General features: G+C 31.9%; 2 protein-coding genes across 3 annotated transcripts; one reads left to right on the forward strand and one right to left on the reverse strand.

Moving 5' to 3' along the window:
• Positions 1 to 1,441: 1,441 nt before the first annotated feature.
• On the reverse strand, positions 1,442 to 8,282 carry LOC129902173 (mitogen-activated protein kinase homolog NTF3). Of its 2 annotated transcripts, XM_055977249.1 has the most exons (4): positions 7,649 to 8,282; positions 7,279 to 7,455; positions 6,218 to 6,644; positions 1,442 to 2,368 (listed from the first exon to the last, which is right to left on the reverse strand). In XM_055977249.1, exons 3-4 carry the CDS (start codon positions 6,638 to 6,640, stop codon positions 1,673 to 1,675), a joined length of 1,119 nt encoding a protein of 372 aa, XP_055833224.1. In that variant the 5' UTR covers positions 6,641 to 6,644; positions 7,279 to 7,455; positions 7,649 to 8,282; the 3' UTR covers positions 1,442 to 1,672. The 2 variants fall into 2 exon arrangements, with proteins under 2 accessions (XP_055833224.1, XP_055833223.1); XM_055977248.1 differs by lacking the exon at positions 7,279 to 7,455 and having other exon boundaries at positions 7,649 to 8,281.
• An 8,847-nt stretch (positions 8,283 to 17,129) lies between these two features.
• LOC129903066 (alcohol acyltransferase 9) lies at positions 17,130 to 19,871 on the forward strand. Its single transcript, XM_055978546.1, has 2 exons — positions 17,130 to 17,644; positions 18,855 to 19,871. The coding sequence occupies exons 1-2, from the start codon at positions 17,216 to 17,218 to the stop codon at positions 19,803 to 19,805; spliced, it is 1,380 nt and encodes a 459-aa protein (XP_055834521.1). The 5' UTR covers positions 17,130 to 17,215; the 3' UTR covers positions 19,806 to 19,871.
• Positions 19,872 to 21,984: the final 2,113 nt, after the last annotated feature.

A 21,984-nucleotide genomic window follows, 5' to 3' on the forward strand; every position in this document is an offset into this window, starting at 1 on the left:
GATAAATAATTAGCAATATGTGTACACACGTGATTGGTGAACTGGACAAGTTGATTGATTGTACGGTCACTCAATTCAATCCGTCAACAAAAATTACAAAAATTTCATTGGATTTATTACTATATAAGTTCCATAAATGTCAACCCAATTTTCACTTCTAAATCCTAGCTAGTTAGCTAGATGACCTACCAAAATTATTACTTAAAATTACTTGAGTGGAGAGTACGCAAAATTAAAAAAAATAATTTACAGAATTAATGTGGTTTCATAAGTTATAAGTACATCGTCTTATCGATCTCCAACCAAAAAAGAAAAAAAGAAAAAAAGAAAAAAAAACTTCTAAAAGACGTAAAACTATTTTTTGTGATGTTTAATATGCACATGGACTGATGAGGCAAAAGAAAAAATGCTAAATATATTGACCGCAAAATCAGGAGAATTTTATTCAGTAACATGTTGTAGGTGTAGTTTGATGGGGAACACGTGGGACTAATTTGACAATATTAAAACCCAATTCACTCAATTAATCGTGCAAAATGGACCCAATAATTCTACACTTATCAACTTATATTTGTGGTGGGATGGTTGAGATTCTTCGACTCTTCATCAAAATCTTGAATTCGAGCTTTGAAAATGAAAAAAATATCATATTGGGAGCGTCGCCCCCAGAAACAAAGCGGAAATCCGAATTAGTTAAACTTCTTTGTGAATACAGAACATTGAATGAAAAACTAAAATTAAAAAAAAAAATTGAAAATTCTACACTTTATTTCCATGTGGGCCTGGTATGGAGCTTTGCTTAATTTTAACATAGGCCTAAGACCAAGAAGAAGTATTCACTCTTTATATTGGGGATAACTTTTTTAAATATTGCACTTGGTTTCTGCACTTAATAATTTATAATTAAGTAAACACATGGTCGATCTTCAATTATTTGATAAAGAAAATGGAATTAAGTTGCATAAGTTGATGTAAAAATATTTAACAATATCAAGATAGCTCAACCATTGTAGCAGATTACATATCTTATTTTCTGTCCCGAGTAGCTTAAGGCATGTGGAATACCGTATGCATCAGCATAAATCATCTTGCAAGGCTAAATACTCCAGATTACCCCAATGATCGGAGTATGTTGATAATTCCAATAACGTTACAAGATGTTTACCATCTATCATACGACTTTCTGACTTTAATTTCTTTTTCAGGATGCTTAGTGGCTTCATATATATGTACCCCTGCAAATCTCTGCACCAGTAACTTCTCTCCTAGTTAGCATATTGCATAGTCCTGCTCTGAATAGATTGTTACAGCTAGATATGAATTAACAGAAATAACAACAATCATCACAAGAGCAGAGTCAGTAACACCAACAATAACATATGTAGTGTAAGTGTGCGCAGCCTTACCCCTACCTTGTGAAGGTAGAGATAACAGTATCCGATAGACATCACAAGCAGTCAGTAAAACAATTAAAATTGTCAGTACATTCATTAAGCGTAAAGGTCCCTTAATTAGACGTACAAAAGCACACCTATATACAGATTAAGAAGTTCAAGCTTATGTAATTGAGCAGTTCTTTTTATGCATCGCAGCTCAAACTGTCGATGAATCAAGACTCGATATTTATTGAAAGCAGGGGAAAACATAAGTTACAAAAAGCTCTAACATAAGCTCACATAACAACTTCCATTGCAACCGTGGCAGCTTCAGGATGGTAATGAAGTATTTCCGTCCACATCATGTCCCTTATCGTCTCTTCTCCCAAGTCCTCGTCTATGTCAAGATTGATAGGAACCTGCGCTGGGGGATCAGTGTTTGGATCATACAAAGGAGACATGTACGGGTGTTGAAGTGCTTCCATAACGCTAATTCTTTTGGAAGGGTCAAACACAAGCATCCTCTGCAGGAGATCAATGGCCAACGGATGAGCTTGGGGATAGAGGCGGGAAAATGGTGTTCCGGGAGAGTATGGAAGTGATTTGATGTACTTCCTCGCCTTTGGATTGTCGATAAATTCTAAATCTTCTTCCCTCTGGCTACCAAGGATGTTGATAATCAATTTCAGTTGGTTAAGGCATTCGGTACCTGGAAAGACGGGTTTCCTCCCTAAGAGCTCCGCAAAAATGCAACCAACAGACCATACATCAATGGATGTTCCATAGTTGTCACAGCAAAGGAGGAGTTCCGGAGCCCTATACCAGCGTGTAACAACATATTCAGTCATAAACTGGTCCTTCCCACTGCTTGTACGTGCAAGCCCGAAATCACAGATTTTCAGATCACAGTTAGCATTGATAAGCAGGTTTCCGGGCTTCAAGTCTCGATGAAGAATATTCGCAGAATGCAGATACTTCAGACCTCGAAGCAACTGCAAACAAATCACATTCATTTCAGCGGTGAAAACAGTTAAATCAGCAAAAACGACCAGTAGCATGCATGCAAAGGAGATATCTCATTCCTATTTAGTTTTATAATCTTTTTAGCTCCTTTTTTTTCAGTTCTTATATGTTGCAGCTTGAGGATTCCTCCTTTATGAGATTTTTTTCCAGTTTATCCACACAGAAAAAGGAATAGCAAAGAATCTTTAGTCGAGAAATCGCCATCAGATGATGATGTCCATGACACCAACGGATGGGGACAAAATATGAAGAGTGCAGCCAGTAAAGCCATTTCCCATCTTGATGTGTCACACTCCTGGATAACTAGCAAAATTGTGTTCTACAAACAGAAACCAAATTAGATATGGAAAAAACCCATAACCAACTAAACCAAGGTTTCAAGCTCGTCAATGGTGGATTCTTGGAAGGGGCAAAGAGAACATTCTGGAAAATGGATTAGACAATTTGCACGAGTTGATGGATCAAATGAAGAAGAAAATCATGATTAATGTAGGCCGATAGGTGCGTATCGGATTCTCCAAAAGTAATGCATTTTTGGAGATCCAACACGGTTGCAGCATCATTTTTGAACAGACCAACATAAGGACATGTGTCTTGACTTCTTGAAGGTGTGAAGGAGGTAGAAACTCCTAAAATGAAGTTTCACAACACTTCAGCAGAGCCTTGTCTTGAAGAGAGAAGCCAGGAAACACGGATAATATGCCGATTTTAAAGTGGTGGTTTACTTTTGGACCTGGATGAGCATATGAGATCTGAAAAACTGGCACAAGCTGAGAACAGGAGCTCATCAAGATAACAATCTTACAATATTCTTAAATTGATGGCCTACCACCTACCATCATAATTTCATTCCATTTTGAAATAAAGGAAATATTACGACTATAAAAAAAACAGAGAGATACTATAGGCTAAATTGCTTTAAGTAGTAAGTTCATGCAGTCACGATTTCACACATGTTTTAACCCAAAGCAAGAAAACAAAAAGGTATGTCTACATATATGTTCATAGTTCCACGATGTTTTTCACTAGAGGAATGTTACTAAGAAACTAATGCTTCTGGTATTGGAAAAAGATGCTGCAAAATGCATAACACTTCAGATAAGATGTAGATTCAAATTATCCTTTACGTTTTTTTATCATCCAGAACAAGTGAAATAATCTTCCAGGCATATAAAATGAGAAATAAAACTACATTCCCGAAATAAAATGTGCATCAATATACTTTTATAAGAATAAGTTGTGCAATGGATTGGTTTGCATAAGAATGGAAAAAGTGATTCCCAAATATACAACTTCTAGACTTCATCAAAAATAAAATATACAACTTCTAGTGAACCTACCATCAAGATTCAAACTGCAGGTTGTTCCATAATACTTAGCTTGCTGTCTGATGGAGAGAGTAGATATTTTGAGGAAGGGAAGGATGACATGCAAGGGGTAGAACTAAGAGGAGCGTAAGTATTCGAAGAGTTTGATGGGCTTGTAAAGAGCAGAAAACATCCAGTAGCCTCATATTGAAGGGACCTTACCAGATAGTAATAATCTGGTACAACACCACTAGTTGATACAAGTAATGTCTCAATGCAGCCATTTATAAAATTCGACAAAGATATTGAGAAGTCCACATATGAAGAAGACAATTTAGTGCATGCTATAGTATTTCATTTTATATTATTAAAAATATTCTTTAGTGACATAACCAACCATAGCATCCAGGTGAACTGGCTCAGCACTAGTTTTCAAAACAACCTCAGCCAAATGGCAAGGGTTCAATCCAGAAAGAGTTTTTGACTTATCTAACAAAAATATGATATAGTCAACCCAACTAATCTGGGCAAATGTATAGTTCTTGTCACATTATTATTTTTTAATAAGAGACGAGAAGTGCAAGTTTAGCTACTACAACCAACTTTATATATTGAAGCAGACTCATAACTCACAGCAGCTATATATGTGTGATCAGAAACAAGATTCTGCTTCTTACTACTTCCTACCAAAGGATGATTTGATATTGCCTATTCCACTGAAGTAGAGACTAAAAATGACCAGAACCTGTATAAAGCATTATCTCTGGCACAAATTGCAGATATCTGCTTAAATTTCATTAATAATGCAAAACCTTTCAAGCTAAAGTTATAAAGCCTGCTCATGCAATATAAAGATTAAACTTGAGAACCATGTTCTATGCATAAGTTTAATCATATTAGTTCATAATCTGCAAAAAAGTACTCTCCATAGCTAATTTTTCTGTTGCTGTTATAAACCTGTATTATGTAGGTCTTAGTGAATATGAAACATGGTATTAAGTGTTTCAATTTGTCGTTCTGAATGTGGAAAGGAGGGGGTTAGTCAAAAAAGGTACTGCAGAATAATGATTTATGGGTCATACTTCATTTTTGTTCAAGCTTTATCCCCCTTCAGCCGGTATTTATCGCTATATATCATATATGGTTGAATCGATTGAGGAAACTAGCCTACTTTGTGTCATTTCAATTTTTTTCAATTTATCACTTGACAAAGTTTCATAAATTATATAGTAAACAGGAAGGAGAATAATACAGAAAATCATTTTTCACAGTGGCTCCAGTGTTGATTGAAAACAGTTGGAAATTCGCATACTTCGGAAATATATAGATGCTATGTAAATGTTGAGCATCTAATGTGCTTGAAGATGGACAATGAAACAAAACAATCAGACCGCACCACACACATCATGTAATTTTTTTTAATTTGTTGTGGTGAGGAGCACACAGATCATGTAATGTACATAGATGCCTATTTATGGACCTAGACTACACCGAGCTTACTTAAAAACAAGATAGAATATTTATGGACGTTGAAAACAATCTAACAAAATACACCTTACTAGCAGTGGATGGAGGTTATCTTGCCCCCTCTTCAATAGAGAGCCTTCGTAGAATCAAAAATCTATTCAAGACAAAATGCACTTTACTATGATATTGACATTGGATTTCCCGGCAGAGAAGATAGCGCCTCCATGATTTTCATCTACTTGGACAACATTCACAGACATGAGTGTCAAATGATTTAGAACATTAAAATGCACAATATTCACACAATAAACAGAAAATATGTTGTCGCTCTCTTCTACTAATCTAAAAGGCCACTGGGTAATTTGTGCAACTGATTTGATGGTAGAGCTGTTAAGTAAATAAGATCATAAAAGATAAACAAAGGAAAGAAGATCAGGAAGCAGCCAAATAGCATCCATTGAGTAGATTTTGGCTCACATCAGTAACCATTTTTTTTTGGTAACCGTGGTGTCCAGGCCAGCTTGCATGCATCTTGATTAATTCCACGGGATACTTTGCTACCTCCCACCAGAAACAGGTACCGGGTAACTCTATCCACCAAGGCTTAGACAAATGGAAAGAAATCACCAAATGATTGTCTCCATAGAGATTTGAACCTGAAACCTCATGGTCCTCCGCCCACTTCATTGACCACTAGGCCACACCACCCCCTTGGGTCCACATCAGTAACCATATTACTACAATCCTACTAAAACTACCACCTTCCTTGGATGGCTGAAGCGTAAAAAAAAAAATCACTATTGTCCAAGTCAGAACACAAAAGACAAGGTCTATAAACTGTCCCCTCATTATGGTATACCTCACTTTAATTGTAGTACAAAGACAATCACGTTGACGATCGATGCAAGAATATTCCCTTCAAGCATAGAGCTCAGAACACGTATTTCAATTTAAAAGAGGCAGAGAGAGTAGTCAAATTTAGTTTAAAAAAGAAACTAAGAGACAACTGCATCATGAAGTTTGCCAACAATCATACAGTTCTACCTGGAAAAGGAAATACTGGCAATGATCATTTGTGAGTGTTTGAGAGGATTTGACGATCTGATGTAAATCTGTATCCATCAGTTCATAAACCAGATAAACATCTTTGAAACTTCGCCTGTGGATTGGCATCATAACATCTTTCAGAGCAATCACATTTTCATGTCTAAGGTGGCGAAGGAGCTTTAGTTCACGCAGAGTCCTCAGAGCATCAACACGATTCTCAAAAGCATTGTTTATTTTCTTGATTGCAACCTTCTCATTGGTTTCCCTGTTAACGGAAGAACAAACAATTCCATATGCCCCTCGACCAATAGGCTTAATAGGTACATATTTTGTATCAATTTCAAAAAGGGATTGCCACATAGAATAGTAATGCTTTCCTGGGGACCTTATCCCATTTGGTGGCTCAACTGGAGTTGCCATATTCCTGAAATTATGCCATAATAAGTTAAGAAACTATTTTATGCATAATATTTTAGGAAACACATGATATAATTTTTTCCTTTAAAGAAATATTAATCAAAAAGAGAAAAAAAGGAATGTCCATACAACCTGATTACAAAAATTTGTGAGGAAACTGAAGATCCAGATCAACAGCGCGAAAACTCAAAAGAACTAAATTAAACTGGTTGGTTGAAAACTTTGCACAGTAACCTCCCTAATTCTGAAGCTTACCATGCTTCACAATCCCTGCTTTGCTCACAATAGTTTGAAATGCAGCCCAAACACTGTATATCATCTAAATGCTCATCCAAATGAGCAATTGTGTTTGAACTGGAATAAAAAATTTGCGATAACAAGTCTTAAAATCAAACCCGACTAATAGATTTCCCTCACAGCAGAGCACAACCTATTGCAGACCTAAATAAATAAACAAATAAAATTGTCTCCTCTTTAACAACTTCAGCTTGTAGATAAGGTAGTTCAATCAATTCAATACCAGCAAGACCATTAAAGTTCTTTCCCCAAAGACACCATATTGATTAATGTCATACTTAAGCACTTCCATTAACCCAAGGAATAATTTCCAATTCCAACAATTAATTTTGTAAAGTACTTACTTTTTTGCTGAATTCAATTGGAGCCGAGGCTCTACTGGAAACAACCTCTCTACCTCTCAAGGTACAGGTAAGGTTCGTGTACAGTCTACTCTCCTCTCCCCAAACCCCACTTGTGCGATTACACTAGCTATGTTGTTGTAATCAAATTGTATCAATCATGGCAAAGATAGAAGCTTTCTACATAAAGATAAAACAAGAAAGTAAATGTTGTTGACCATATCAAATTCTCCATATCAAGTAGACTTAAAAAAGTACACTCAAAAGAACAAAGAAAGCTTTATATAGCAAATAATTGCAAATTCATGATGCATAATTTCACTGATCTCACAAAACAAAAATGGAAACAAAGAAACTATAAAAAAGAACTCACCTTTAATTTATACTCCGCTTATACCTAAGTCACTCTTCACTGCAAAAATCCCATCTTCAACAACCCCATCTCATCAAAATCCAAAATTGTTACAAAATTTCTGTTCAATTCAACTTCAGAAAACAAATAAAACCCCTTTTCAAGAAAACCCCATCTCATCAAAATCCAAACTTGATACAAAATTTCTGTTCACTTCAGCTTCAGAAACCAAATAAAACCAGTTTTTAAGAAAACCCCATCTCATCAAAATCCAAACTTGTTACAAAATTTCTGTTGAATTCAGCTCCAGCGAAAACAAATAAAAACCGGGTTTTCAAGAAAACCACATTTACAATCCAGTCGGGTCGAGCAAAACCAGTACTGTGGCTGAAAATAAGCCCTAATTAGGTCACCTAGAAAGTAGGTTCTTCCTCTGAAATACCTAAACAAGAATCAGATCGGGAAAGATCCAGATTAATTACGCTCACATTTCTTTGTTTTCTTCATAAATTCAGTAAAAAAGATGATAACATATATAAATATCTGTGTCAACCAAAAAGATTTTGGGATATTCTATTTCTCCCTCTCTCTCTCTCTCACACACACACACACTAACTGTTGATCCGTTATCTTGTCGTGATCAGAGTGTAAATTGTCTGAAAGTGGATAATACAGAGTGATGAAATAAACTATACTTCTAAAATAGGATATATTTCACATTATTATTATTAGTAATATATATATTTATATCTTTCATTGACTTCTATTATCATTAGCACTCTCTTGCCATTTTTTTTAATTTTGCTTTTTACCTATTTTTAGTTGTATTAGCGTTATCCTCCGAATAAGGTCTTAGCGAACACGAATTCAATTTATCGAATTTCAATATAAGTATCGAACATCAATAAAAAATAAAAAAAAAACACTTTTAAATTTACTTATGAGATTATCATAAATAATTTCTCTATTTCATAAAATTAAAGGTAAGATTCTATTATGTTTTTCTAAATTCACTTACGAAATTATATTAAATATATTATTATTGTTATTATACCAGGTGAATCGATTTTAAAAAGTTAACATAATAAGAATATTGTTCATCTTTCAATTTATACTTTTTCTTCCAAGTCACATTTTTATAGTAAAAAAATGTGATCATTTGCATACTTTAGGGACTATAGGGGCTGCTTTTTTTGTATTTATAAGAGATTCTTTTTAAATATACCTTAAAAACTAAGGGGCTAATTTTGAAATTTATTTCTTAAAATAAATTTTAAATGAATCATATGAAAAGTAAGTGGCCAACTCCGTTTAGAAATGAAATAATTTTATGAGAATGGAGTGAAAGTGCTCTGTTTTTATTTTTTTAATTTGAAGAACTATATTTTAATATACTTGTTGAAATAAATAAGACGACGACAACAACAATAATATACTCATGGAATTCCACAAGTGGGGTCTGGGAAAATAAATAAGACAAGTCTTCCTTAATATCAGGCAAATAGGTCGGAAAAGTGTGAATACGACCGATACGATTAATTGGTCTGTGCGCCTCTCTTATTATTTTTTTGTATCCCCCTGTTCTTCGGATACAATTCGATCCTTCTACGGCCAAATCTCAATTTGTGGAAAGCCTTCGATGGCTTCCTTATGAAAACATCAATTTTTATTTGGGTATAGACGGTATCTCTTTATTCTTCGTGATATTGACCACATTTCTGATCCCTATTTGCATTTTAGTGGGTTGGTCTGGTATGAGAAGTTATGGGAAAGAGTATATTACAGCATTTCTAATTCGTGAATTTCTAATGATCGTCGTGTTCTGCATGCTGGATCTTCTACTATTCTATGTTCTTCCCGAAAGTGTGCTAATCCCTATGTTGTGCGGAGCTGAGTATCTTCTATTCGCTGGGATAAAGCCTTTCCTCTGCAGGGGCCTTGTGCAGTAAACCCCCTACGGGCGGTCGTCCGTCGTCCTAAAGTAGTCCCCGCGAAGCTTTCGAGAAGAGGAGTAGTCTTGTGTGTAAGCATAGCATTTCTGGTCGAACCCGCCCAACCCAACTAAGAAGAACCGAACCTGACATACACATCTTTTTCCTTTTGGGAGGGTACTCCGAGTAGTGGGTACCTCGTAGGACCTCGACCCGCCTACTCGGGTCTTGTATGGATATGCAGGAAGGGGTGCTCCTAGGTGTGTGTAGGGGTTGTGTTTGTTCGCGAGAAAGAATTCCTCGTCAAGTAAGTTTGGGGGGGTGGACACACTTGCGCGAATTCGGGTAACGGCTACAAGGGAGAAATCGAAAGGAAACTGTACCCGACCAGGGATGGACGTAAACTCGTAAGCTACCGAAGGTAGGGATAATCGTCCAGGTCTTATTGTGAAAGAAAAAAGGCGCCCCGCCATAGCAGACGGGTTGCTTCCTCTGTCGTCGCCGGGGAGCTCTTGGCGAGGAGACCTTAGGATAAGTTGCTAAAACAAACGGGATGGGAGGATCGACCCGTTCAGATAAGAAAAAAATTATTTACAACCCTGAATTTTGAAAGGTAGTACAATATTTAGCCTTTTGATGTTTGGAAAAATAGTTGATTCACCTTTTATATATTTACATTGTAACAAAAAGTACCATTTTAATTTTCATAATCATATATTAACTAAAATTTTGCATTGCATTTTTTTTTCCATTATGCTATATAAATTGTTTTTCTCTCATACTTAAAACTGTGACTTTTGAATCGAGTGTCTTTCGAAAACAGCTTATGTACTTCCATGAGGTAGTGGTAAGATCTACTTACATCCTACCCTGACCAAAACTCCATTTGTGGGATTTCAGTGGTATGTTGTTGTTGTTGTTATATATATGAACTGAAAGGAATAAAAGGAAATGATTAATTTTATCATGAATATGTTTTTCTTCCCAATATGATGACATTTGACTATACATTTCAGATTAGATTTTAAAATTTTATCTTTAAATATATGTTTGTCCATAAAATTTAGTTAGACTTTCTCTCACAAAACTTTTTTTAAAAAAAAAAGATACAAATGGGCTTTATAACTTTAAAAACTCAAATTTTAAAGGAAAAATTACTTGATTGAGTGTTTTTTAAAAATTAATTACTGCTTTTAGCGATATTTTTTTATTTATTACCATTTATAGTAATATATAGCAATATTATGATAAATCTACATTTGTATTAAAAGTGAATTATGCATACAATATAAATGTATTATAAGTGTTTTAAAATATATATTATGTTTGTGTAGTAAGAAACTAACATAATGTATTATAAGTCTATTAAAATATGTGATAAATGTATTATCCATCTATAAAACTTGTATTATATATGTTTTATAAATAGTTCTCTGCAATATGTATTAAAATTGTATTATAAGTGTTCAGTGAAATTATTTTTTTATTGCTATAAATAATAAATATTTTCTTAATATTGTATATTTATGTAAGTTTTTAACTTCAAAACTTACGACGACACGGGAGCTAATGAAAGGGCTCGACACTCTTCTTGTTGGATTTGATTTGAAATTATTTTGGGCTTTTGGGGCCCTGTCAAGTGTCAACAGGGCTCATATGCGTTTGGTGATGCAAGCCCACTAAGTCAATTTACCAATGGGCTTTGCCCCACTCCTACACAATTGTTACTACCCTAAAGAAATTTTATTGATATAATAAGCAGGCGAGTCACGGTCAGAATTAGGGCTGTACAGGGCAAATCGATAAACCGCACCAAACCGACAAATCGAACCAAACCGGAAAAAAAACCCGACTAGTGGTTTGGTTTGACTTGGTTTGGTGTTTGGAAAAACCCCCGACCATTATAGGGTTGGTTTGGTTTTAACTAAAAAAAGTCAAACCGAACCCAAATCGACCCGATTAGACATTCTACTTTTAAATTATGTTATACATAAAAATATTTATTAAAATGTAATTTATAAATATATTTTTAAAATTTTTCATATTTTTTTTCTTACATTTAGATTTGGACTTGAGAAGCCCATCTAAATAATATACAAATAAAGCCCATCTTATAAAGTTATATTATAAAGTTAAAACTTCAAACAGTGTTCTACCTCCATCTTATATGTTGATATTTTGTACTAGAACTCTTTTTAAAAAGCACTACTCTGTTCTTTTTATTAGATACTATGAAAAATCCGAGAAACTCGAAAAAACTCAAAAAACCCGAGAAAAATTGATATCGAAAAACCCGACTTTTATTGATTTGATTTGGTTTATAGAATTAATAACCCGACACAAATGGTTTTGTTTGGTTTGTAAAAAATCTGAACCAATCCGGTCCATGTACACCCCTTGTCAAAATGATGACATTTTTTTTTGCCATGTTAATATGCTTTGGATGATTTATATCTCAAGATCAGGCCTTGACGAGCACATTGAACTATTCATGTCGCTGAGAGTCTTTTCTTGTAGTTGGTGCAATCATAAGTTTTTTAATGATTCGTTTTTTCATGAATTACTGAAAGTGAAAAGAAGTTCATCAAAGTTTAATAGAAACATATAGGTGAAAATGAAATAACTCTTCAAACTTATGAAATTAACGAATTTTTTGTCTCTCAAATGTCCAACTGATAAATTAATTCTTTATAACATTTTTTGGGTGTGCGTAAACAAATTCTCAAAAATATGAAATAAGTTAAAGTTACTTACAAGTTACAAGGTATTGGATACTCTTAATGGTGTCAGTCTATCAGGTCTTTTGGATGAAAACCATGGAATTTTGTTGAAAGCGGACAATATTACTCCCTGTTAAGAGTATAATATATACCATTATATAATTAGGATACAAATTATGGAAATTTGAACGTCAGATATTTGATTTTCAAGATAGGGAATATGGGCCTAGGCAGGCTAATCAGCTCTAGTTGAGCCCTCACCCAAAGCCCAATCCTGGTCCTCTAAGGCTCTAACCATGGCACTTAGCACATGGACTAGGAATTAGCATAAAATATTTTGATATTGTTGATATATCATAAAGGGATATTAATTGATTTGGTGCTAGATACTTTTTTAAGCTATAGTTTGAGTTTTAAAATAGTTGAAGAGACATATTGATCCTCTCTTTATAGTATAGAATACTTTGGAGAAAGAAGAGTGAACCAATTCAGAAGATATCAAATTCATAATGGAAGTTTAGTCAAAATCATATCTTATTCCAATATTCCCAAGCTTTGAACTTGGAAAAAAGAGGTTATTCTTTTTTATTATTATTACATCTAAAGTTCATTAAAAGTAAAATAATCTGCTTTTTGGAAGGGTTATTTTCTTGTAAAAAAATAGTAGCTGCAGTTAGACAATTGGATCATTTCTTTTGAGCTCATATACTGGCATATTCAACAGTACCTACTATTTGTCATCATTTTCTTTTTTTTCGTAGGCCTTGTGGCTGCTATTATCTTAACTCCCACCCCCCTCCAATTTAGATGGGATATCTTTTATTTTTAATAAAATAATTTATAACCATATAAATATCTAAAATTTGTGTTAGACTATAAATTGTAAAAGTTTTTCTTCCTTTCTTGAATTTTTATTCCAAGTCAAACCGTTGCCACATAAATCGGGAAGGAAGGAGTCACTACTAATGTTTCTGTTCAGTGCTAATTCCAAAGTGATTGAATCGGTAATAAGAAAAATACTCCATTCGTTTCTTTTTAGTTGTCATGATAAGGTTTGGCACAATCCCTAAGAAAAATTAATTAGAAATGTTGTTTGACTAAAATATTCCTTATTAATTATTTAATTTTTATCTCTATATATACATCTTAATTCTAGAATAATTAATGCGAAGGACAAAGTTGAAAAAAGACAATTAATTATCTCTTGGTTATTTGAATTGACAACTATTTTGAAACAAGTATTTTTAGTAAATATGATAACAAAAAAAGGGACGGAGGGACTAGTAATATTTTCATATAAAAAATTAGAAATTTTCTCATTATTTTAGTAATAATTTGTTTTCCACCATTTTTTTTCAGTTGATTCGATGAAAATTGAGTGAAAAAACATATTTTATGGCCTAAATTTCTCATTAATTCTGCTGGAAAATAACCTTTATTAATTTCTAATAGTGGAGTAACATTTTAGTTGGCCGGTTGAAATAGCTGTGATAATTTGTAGTCGTCATTGGTGTACATTTAATGTATAAGAAATATAAAATTAATCTGGACATTGATTATATAGTTATTATATATTTGATTATACATTGCATACTAGCTAAAATTTATAAAGAAACAAAGATTATAGATTGAATAATTTTTTTAAAAACGTGGCATCTATTTATTGGTTACAATTTAATTATTTAAAATTAATTATAAATAAAAATTTATTTAACCAAATTTTAATTAAATAATTTGAATAAATTTTTTAAACACGCACCATCTATTGATTATAATTTAATTATTTAAAATTAATTATAAATCAAAATTTATTTAACTGAATTTTAATTACGAAAAATGGCCTACAATGCTCTCGAAATATTGAAAATGGTACAGAAATGCCCCTCATGCCCTTTTCTGTTAAAAAAAAGATCATTTTTGGACCTAAAGGTGGATGTTAAGGACATTTTAGGCCTAATAGATGGATAAGAGGTATTTTTGTACCATGTCCAATAATTTAAAGACATTTTAGGCCATTTTCCGTTGATTATATAGCTATTATATATTTAATTATACATTGTATACTAGCTAAAATTTGTAAAGAAACAAAGATTGTAGTTATTTTGTGTTGTGAGCTTTGTTGAGCTAAGTATAGGGTGATAAGTACTCTTCTTTTTTAAGGATTTAAATTATATATATTAGCCATATACAAAATATTTACATTATTAATGCAATTCCACATGTTATTTAGGTTATTCACTAGGTTTTGTACGTAAATAATTCTTGCTTGCTATAGAAGGCTACCCATAGTTGCCTTCAATAATCTAATTGTATAAAAATTAAACCTTTTTTTAAAAAGAATGGGTTAAGAAATATTGATTATTCTTGTCAAGAACAATATCTTATAATTAAGGAGGTACTTCCGGACTAATATATCCCTCATTAATTATTTATTTTTTATTTATATATTTGTCTTTTAATTATAGAATAATTAATGTTAAGGGTAAAGTTAAAAAACTATAATTAATTATCGCTTGAATGTTTAAATAGACAATTACTCTCTCCTTCCCTTTTTACTTGTTATGATAAGATTTTGCACTATCCTTAAGAAAATATTAATTAGGAGTGTTATTTGACTAATTCTTTAATATTTATCTATTTACGTGCATCTTAATTTTAGAATAATTAATGCTAAGGTCAAAGTTGGAAAAAGATAATTAATTATCTCTTGATTGTTTAAATTGACAACTATTGTGGGACAAATATTTTTAGTAGACATAATAACTAATATGAAACAGAGGAAGTACTTTGGAATAAATATTTTTAATATAAATGACAATTAAAAAGGTACAGAAGGAGTATTTCTTTTTCCCTTTTTTCTTTCATGAGTGCACTACTTTGGTATTAAACTAATGTAGTAAAACATATTAAATTATATTTAATGTCTTTTCATATAGTTTCTAGTTCCTTCTTGCATCTTATACCACAAACAAACATATCAATTTTTTTTCTGAAAGAAACAGAAATTAAATAGCAAATCAAGTGAGGTCAATATCCTTAAAGATTTGTGCCTATGTTTGCCCCCCAGAAGATTTTCTTCTTTGTTTTTATTTGGAATTAACTTGTCACGTCTGTATTTTTCAAAGTGGACATTAAATTTAGAATGATACCCGGGACACCAAGGCAATAACAGAATTTTAAGTGGAAAAAAAAAATGTATATATAGTTTACTCATCATTCTTACTGGATAGCGCTATTTTAAAAATTTAAGATTCAAATTACAAATGCGCTTCTACAATAACAATTAAAAAAATTTGTAGTGGAAAAACTTTTTCGAGAGAGATTAATTTTTTTTTTGTAAACTTAGCCAAACAGATAATATTGACTATTGAACTAGGATAAAATTCCTTTTGCCACTTTCATGTAATTTAAAAAAAAAACAAAAAACTCTATTTAAATTCCTTCACAAAAATAAGGAAGAAAAAAGGACACCGAAAGGGGCAGGTCTAATAAATAATTAAGCGCACACAGCATGAACTCATGAATATATGTGTGTGGCAATGTGGGTAGTGACATTTTTTTTTGGTGTCTGTTTTCTTATTGGGGGTGCGTATTCATTTTGGAATTTAACTAGTTTGTTTTTATTCGGAATATCTTATTCATGAATAGAATATTTTTTTATTAAAGATAATTTCATCTTCAGAACTCAAATTTAAAATCTTTCATTAAGAATAATTAAAAAAATATTTATCACCCCACTATTGCTGATGGCAATAGTGACTAATGGTATTCTAGTGAATATATATCACACATTGAAATAATTTTATTTTTTTTGTAATTAAAGTATGACATATATATACTTGTGGTTTACACATTAGATTTGCACTCCATCAGCAAAGTCACTAGCCATCATATATGTACAACCTAGCTAGATTGCTTTCTCATTACCTCATTCAACTAATGGATATATAGCCACAAAATTTTAAATTAATTATTACGTGCAATATTCCATGTTGATATATAATTTGAATTTAATTACAAGTACCTACTTCTTAGTGGATTATGTACTACTATCCAATTTTTATTTTTTACCTTGAGTTTAAATACATTCTATATTTGATATGGCTGATTTACGCAAATAACTATTTTTAGGTCATCGTGTAGATTTTTTTTTTTAAAAAATAGTATAAATATAGCCTTTGCGATCACCCTTCCTGATGACGTTAGATTTGAGCCTATTGTTTGCTCAGATATTGCTCAACCTTAAAAATAAGACATTAGACTAACATCTTCTTGATGGCTATATTTACACTACTTTTATTTGAGCCTAATATTTGCTTATATATTGCTCAACCTTAAATATAAGACATTAAACTAACATCATTCTTGTAGTGAACGTTTGCAATAACTTTTAAAAAAATTCTTTTAGTAAATTTTTGTAATAACTTACAAAATTCTAAATTTTAGTCTAATGTCTTTTCATAAGTTCTTTTGTTTGCTCAAAAATATATTTTAAATTATGATCTAAAAAGTTCATAAGTTACGAGAGAAATAGAAAAAGTTTACTAAACAACAATATTAAAAAGGGACAACGGGTGAAAATTTACTAAACATTGTATATAAGTAAAGTCATTTTTACCTAAGGTAGGGGGGAGGGGGGATATGGAAGCACATGTAACTTCCGTAAAAGTAAGCAAATAATAGTAGAAAAATTCAAAAGGGTTAGCTCATGTAGCAAGACTAATGAGAGCTTCACTTTTTTTGTAGTATTACTCTTTGGGGGGAGGAATCTCTCATATAGTACTCCACTCCCCCCCCCCCCCTCCAAACAACCAAATCCAACCATAGATCTTTAACTATAATCCATTTTATAAAGCTCTATATATGCTTTAGTTATCCTCCAAAAACCTTAGTCTTTTCACTTAAAACTATCTCTCCTTTACTACAAAAACAACAACATGTCAGGCTCTATAGATCTTCCAGATTGTGTTTATTCAAAAGAGCCCATTTTCATAAGTCCAATTAGCCCAACACCAAATCACACCCTTTATTTATCAAATCTTGATGATCAAATGTTTCTTAGATTTTCAATCAAATACCTTTATCTTTTTACTAAGTCAATAAATTTGGAAAAACTTAAATATTCACTATCAAGGGTTTTAGTGGATTACTATCCTTTAGCAGGGAGATTAAGAAAATGCCCAGAAAATAATCATAAACTTCAAGTAGATTGTAATGGAGAAGGTGCTATTTTTGCTGAAGCATTCTTGAATTTAAGTGCTGATGAAGTTCTTATTGTTTCTAATAAGCCTGATAAATCTTGGAGAAAATTATTGTATAAAGTTGAAGCTCAAAGTTTCTTGGATACTCCCCCTCTAGTTGTGCAGGTTAGTTTCTAAATTACAACTCTTAATTATTTTTCATCCGAGTTTAACTTTTATACGGTGACTATCATACCCCCTAGCAAAAATATGAAATTAATACAAAAAAATTAATGTTTATACATTAAAATACACATAGTATAATTTTAAAAATATATATTATCGCTCTTCTTTTTTTCCTTGCGAGAAAGAAGCATACCAGTAACGTGCTTGCACAATTCTACTGTATTTTTTGCATTTTTTATATAAGTTAGAATTTTTACTCTTTAGTTTTTGAAATATCCTGATATATATATATATATATACATGGTTCAACTTAGTTAGAGTTTTTACATTCTTTAATTACAACAAGTGAACATTACTTAAATTAAAGATGTAACTTGAAGAATATGTGCTAAATATTTGACAAATTTAAGGTAAAATATGGCTAAATATAAATGAAATTTGTATTTCAATAGGACTATATATCTTGGTGATGTGTGATGTTCCCAAGACAACATGTATGGTTCCCTTTTCACCATCATCTCAAATTTTATTCTGATCTTACCCGTTAACATAACACTAACATAAAGGTCACATCCTCTAATTTGATTTGAATAGTAAGTAGTAACCTAACTAACTTTGGCCAAGTTCGTTGTATATTCAAATAGTATTAACTAGGAAAAATAGTGAAACGTATACTACTCCATGATGCTCGCTTTAACAAGTGTACCTAAATCAATATTACAGCTGACAGTATCAAACATAACATGTTAAGACAACTGATCAGAAGTGAAATTAGAATTTTGAGTTTATATGTTTTGAATTTTTTAAAAAATTTAAATAAATTATTTATACATAATAAATGATAAATTTAACTATAAAATGATAAATTTAAATATAAAATTTGAATCAAAGCTATTGCATTTTACTCAATTCATAACTATAATCAATTAATCATAGCACAGCCCTTACAAGATATATGAAAGATGGCTAACTATATATATTCATATGTGAAGTAACGATAAATTTAAATTATATCAAAAAATTATATTTTAATGGATAAATCCTTGGATCCACCATGGAAAATGATTTAGAGTGACCCTACTCACTCTTTTGAATTGGCTTTCTCCCTTTTGTTCCTTTCACTTTGTTTTAATTGGGAGCTTTCTTTTGGCTTAAATGTTTTACTTAAATGACGAAACTACCCTTCCTAAAAATTTTTGTTCCACCGCAGGTAACAAATCTCCGTTGCGGTGGCATGATCCTCTGCACCGCAATCAATCACTGCTTATGTGACGGCATCGGCACCGCTCAATTTTTACATGCTTGGGCCCACTATACGATGGACCCCACGATCACTTTACCAATCAACCCATTCCACTCGCGCCACGTGTTTAAACCCCGTGATCCCCCACAAACAACCTCCGTACATCCAGCATTTACGAAAATACCCCTTGATGACCAAAATCCCCAATTTAGCCTCAACCTTCACCAATATTTACAATCTCAACCTATTTCCCCTGCTTCTATTACCTTTTCACAGTCCCAAATTCTTCACTTGAAAAGACAATGTTCTCCCTCGGTAAAATCCACTAGCTTTGAAGTCCTAGCATCTCACACGTGGCGGTGTTGGGTAAATTCCCTGGATTTACCGTCTTCTGTTAACGTGAAACTCTTATTTTCCGTAAACATTAGGAAGACGGTAAAACCAGAATTGCCACAAGGGTATTATGGGAATGGATTCGTGCTAGGTTGTGCGGAGGCACCCGTTAAGCAACTGGTGAATGGTAACTTACAAGACACGGTAAAATTAGTGCAACACGCTAAGTCTGAATTAACGAACGATGCGGTAAAATCAATCATCGATTTATTAGAGGATAAAACGGTAAAAACCGATTTATCGACTAGTTTGGTAATTTCACAATGGTCAAGATTGAACTTGGAGGAAGTAAATTTTGGAGAAGGAAAACCAATTCAAATGGGTCCATTAACAAGTGATATTTACTGCTTATTTTTACCGTCATTGGGTGAAATTGATGGAGTTAGAGTATTGGTTTCTGTGCCAGAAAATGTTGTGAAGAAATTTGAATATTATATGAAGGAACTTTTGGAGGTAAATGATGTTAATGGAGATATTATCAAAGGGCATCTTAAATATGAAAATCATAAAATGATTTCTGCTTGAATTTAATTTCTTTAGGAAAAAAAATATAATTTTCTAATTTTTATTTCCTTTTTTTGGATGTCTTTTCTAGAGGATGAATGTATGAATTAAACAAGGATGTAAACACCTTCATCTTTTGTTAATAGAAATTGTGAATGCAATAATATTCTACGTCCATTTACTTTAAATGTTGTAACATTCAATATCTAGGAGGTTAATTGTGTGCTGTTATATACATTTTTATTTGAGAGAGTCGAAGTGTTTAACAATTATTCGTAAAAAAAATACTTTTGAATAGTAATAAAAAACTATTTTTTTTTCAGGAAATTATTTTGGACATGTTAAAGAAATAAGGCTGAACATATAGATAGACCCTTGAACTTGGTTGATTTTAATCTTGAACCATCTATAATTTGTATTTTTAAATATTAATTGTTGACATTGCATAAAACGTTTTATCACTTTTGAAGAGAACGTGAAAAGGATTTAAAGGCGCTGATGTGGAATCCATTTTGAGATGCAACAGTCTTTCTTTTCACGTGCTCTTCAAATGTGATAACACGTTTAATGGATTCCACATCAGCCCATTACATCCCAAAATGAATTCTACATCAACCTCTTTAAATCTTTTTTTCACCTGCTCTTCAAACATGATAAAACATTTTATGCAATGTCAGCAATGAATATTTAAAATGTATAAATTATGTATGATTCGGAGGTTCAATAGGAAGATAGCATAATTGAGATGCCTGGAAAAAAAAAATCAAACAAATTCAAGAGTTCATGTATATGTTCGACCAAGAAATAATTATAGGAATGGATGCTTCATGATATCATAAGATGTCTTGTCTGAATGAAATTAGTTGGTTCTAGAAAAAATTGAAAAAGTAAATGAAATGAATAAGTGAGAAGATTTTAAGTTGATATGAACATTGAGTTCCTACATGGCTGTGTGATGGTTGTTTAGGTTCAAAATTCAGTTCTTATATAATGATATCAAAGTCAGATACATGCATGAGAATCTTGAGTAGTTCCCACATCAACGGCTAATAGGTTATTTCATTTCCTTATTTGGTATGGAGAAAAATATTTTGTTTAGTCTTTTTTATATTTAGTTGATTAAAATTTTTTGAAAATATTTTTTTATAGGAAAATAAGTTCTTTAAAAATGAGGAAATTGATTTTTTTCAAAAAATGTAGAAAAAATAAGTTTCGTATATTTCAAGTTCATTATCTCTTTTCCATTTACCCAACACACTGAAACTCCGCTACCCTTGAACCCCTACCCCTTATTCATCCCAACTCCATAATGTTTAGCTAAGATTAAATATACATATTTTTGAGTTAATATTTTTTTTTTATCTTAATGTATCCGTTAAGAAAATAGTAAAAAACACAATTATTTTTGAAAGCATTTCCTTTGGTACCAAATACACCGATAGTCTTAAGTAATTCTCATCCTAACTTTAGAATTTGAATAAGATATAATGTTCTTTTCTTATCCGTTAGTGTAGATTAGTGTGAAAAAAGTGAGTTATAGATAAGGGTCATTTGTGACATATTAAACTTTCGAATGATGTTGTTCCTTTTCTTGGTTATTTTATATATGGAAAATGACTTAAAATGTTTTTAACTATTGAAAGGGTATAAAAATATCTAATATTTTTAAAAATGATCTTTTCTTTAATGAAAAAGAGCATTTTATGCCAAATAGATGGATGCGGGATATTTTTGAACTATTTCCAATAGTTCGAGGGCATTTTAGGCCCTTTTAATAGAATTTTAATTAAATAATTTGAATATTTTATTTAAACACGTGGCGGTCATCTATTGGTTATAATTTAATTATTTAAAATTAATTATAAATCAAAATTTATTTAACGGAATTTTAATTAAATAATTTGAATATTTTTTTTAAAACGTGGTGGCATCTATTGACTACAATTTAATTATTTAAAATTAATTATAAATCAAAATTTATTTAACAAAATTTTAATTACGGAAAAGGGCCTAAAATACCCTTGAACTTTTGAAAATGGTACAAAAATGCCCCTCATCCATCTATTGGCCTAAAATGTCCATTTTCGTTAAAGAATATGTCATTTTTGGATCTAAAGGTGAATGTCAAAAGCATTTTAGGTCCAATAGATAAATAATGAACGTTTCTATACCATTTTAAATAGTTCGAATGCATTTTACG

This window comes from Solanum dulcamara, chromosome 9, assembly GCF_947179165.1.
Source record: "Solanum dulcamara chromosome 9, daSolDulc1.2, whole genome shotgun sequence".
Classification (NCBI taxonomy): domain Eukaryota; kingdom Viridiplantae; phylum Streptophyta; class Magnoliopsida; order Solanales; family Solanaceae; genus Solanum; species Solanum dulcamara.

Excerpts from the sequence above, each read along its gene's own strand:
- LOC129903066 (XM_055978546.1), top strand. The coding sequence starts at position 17,216 with ATGTCAGGCTCTATAGATCTTCCAGATTGTGTTTATTCAAAAGAGCCC. Across the intron at positions 17,645-18,854 it reads CTCCCCCTCTAGTTGTGCAG|GTAACAAATCTCCGTTGCGG; the intron begins GTTAGTTTCTAA and ends GTTCCACCGCAG.
- LOC129902173 (XM_055977249.1), bottom strand. The coding sequence starts at position 6,640 with ATGGCAACTCCAGTTGAGCCACCAAATGGGATAAGGTCCCCAGGAAAG. Across the intron at positions 2,369-6,217 it reads GCCAGTATTTCCTTTTCCAG|TTGCTTCGAGGTCTGAAGTA; the intron begins GTAGAACTGTAT and ends ATTTGTTTGCAG.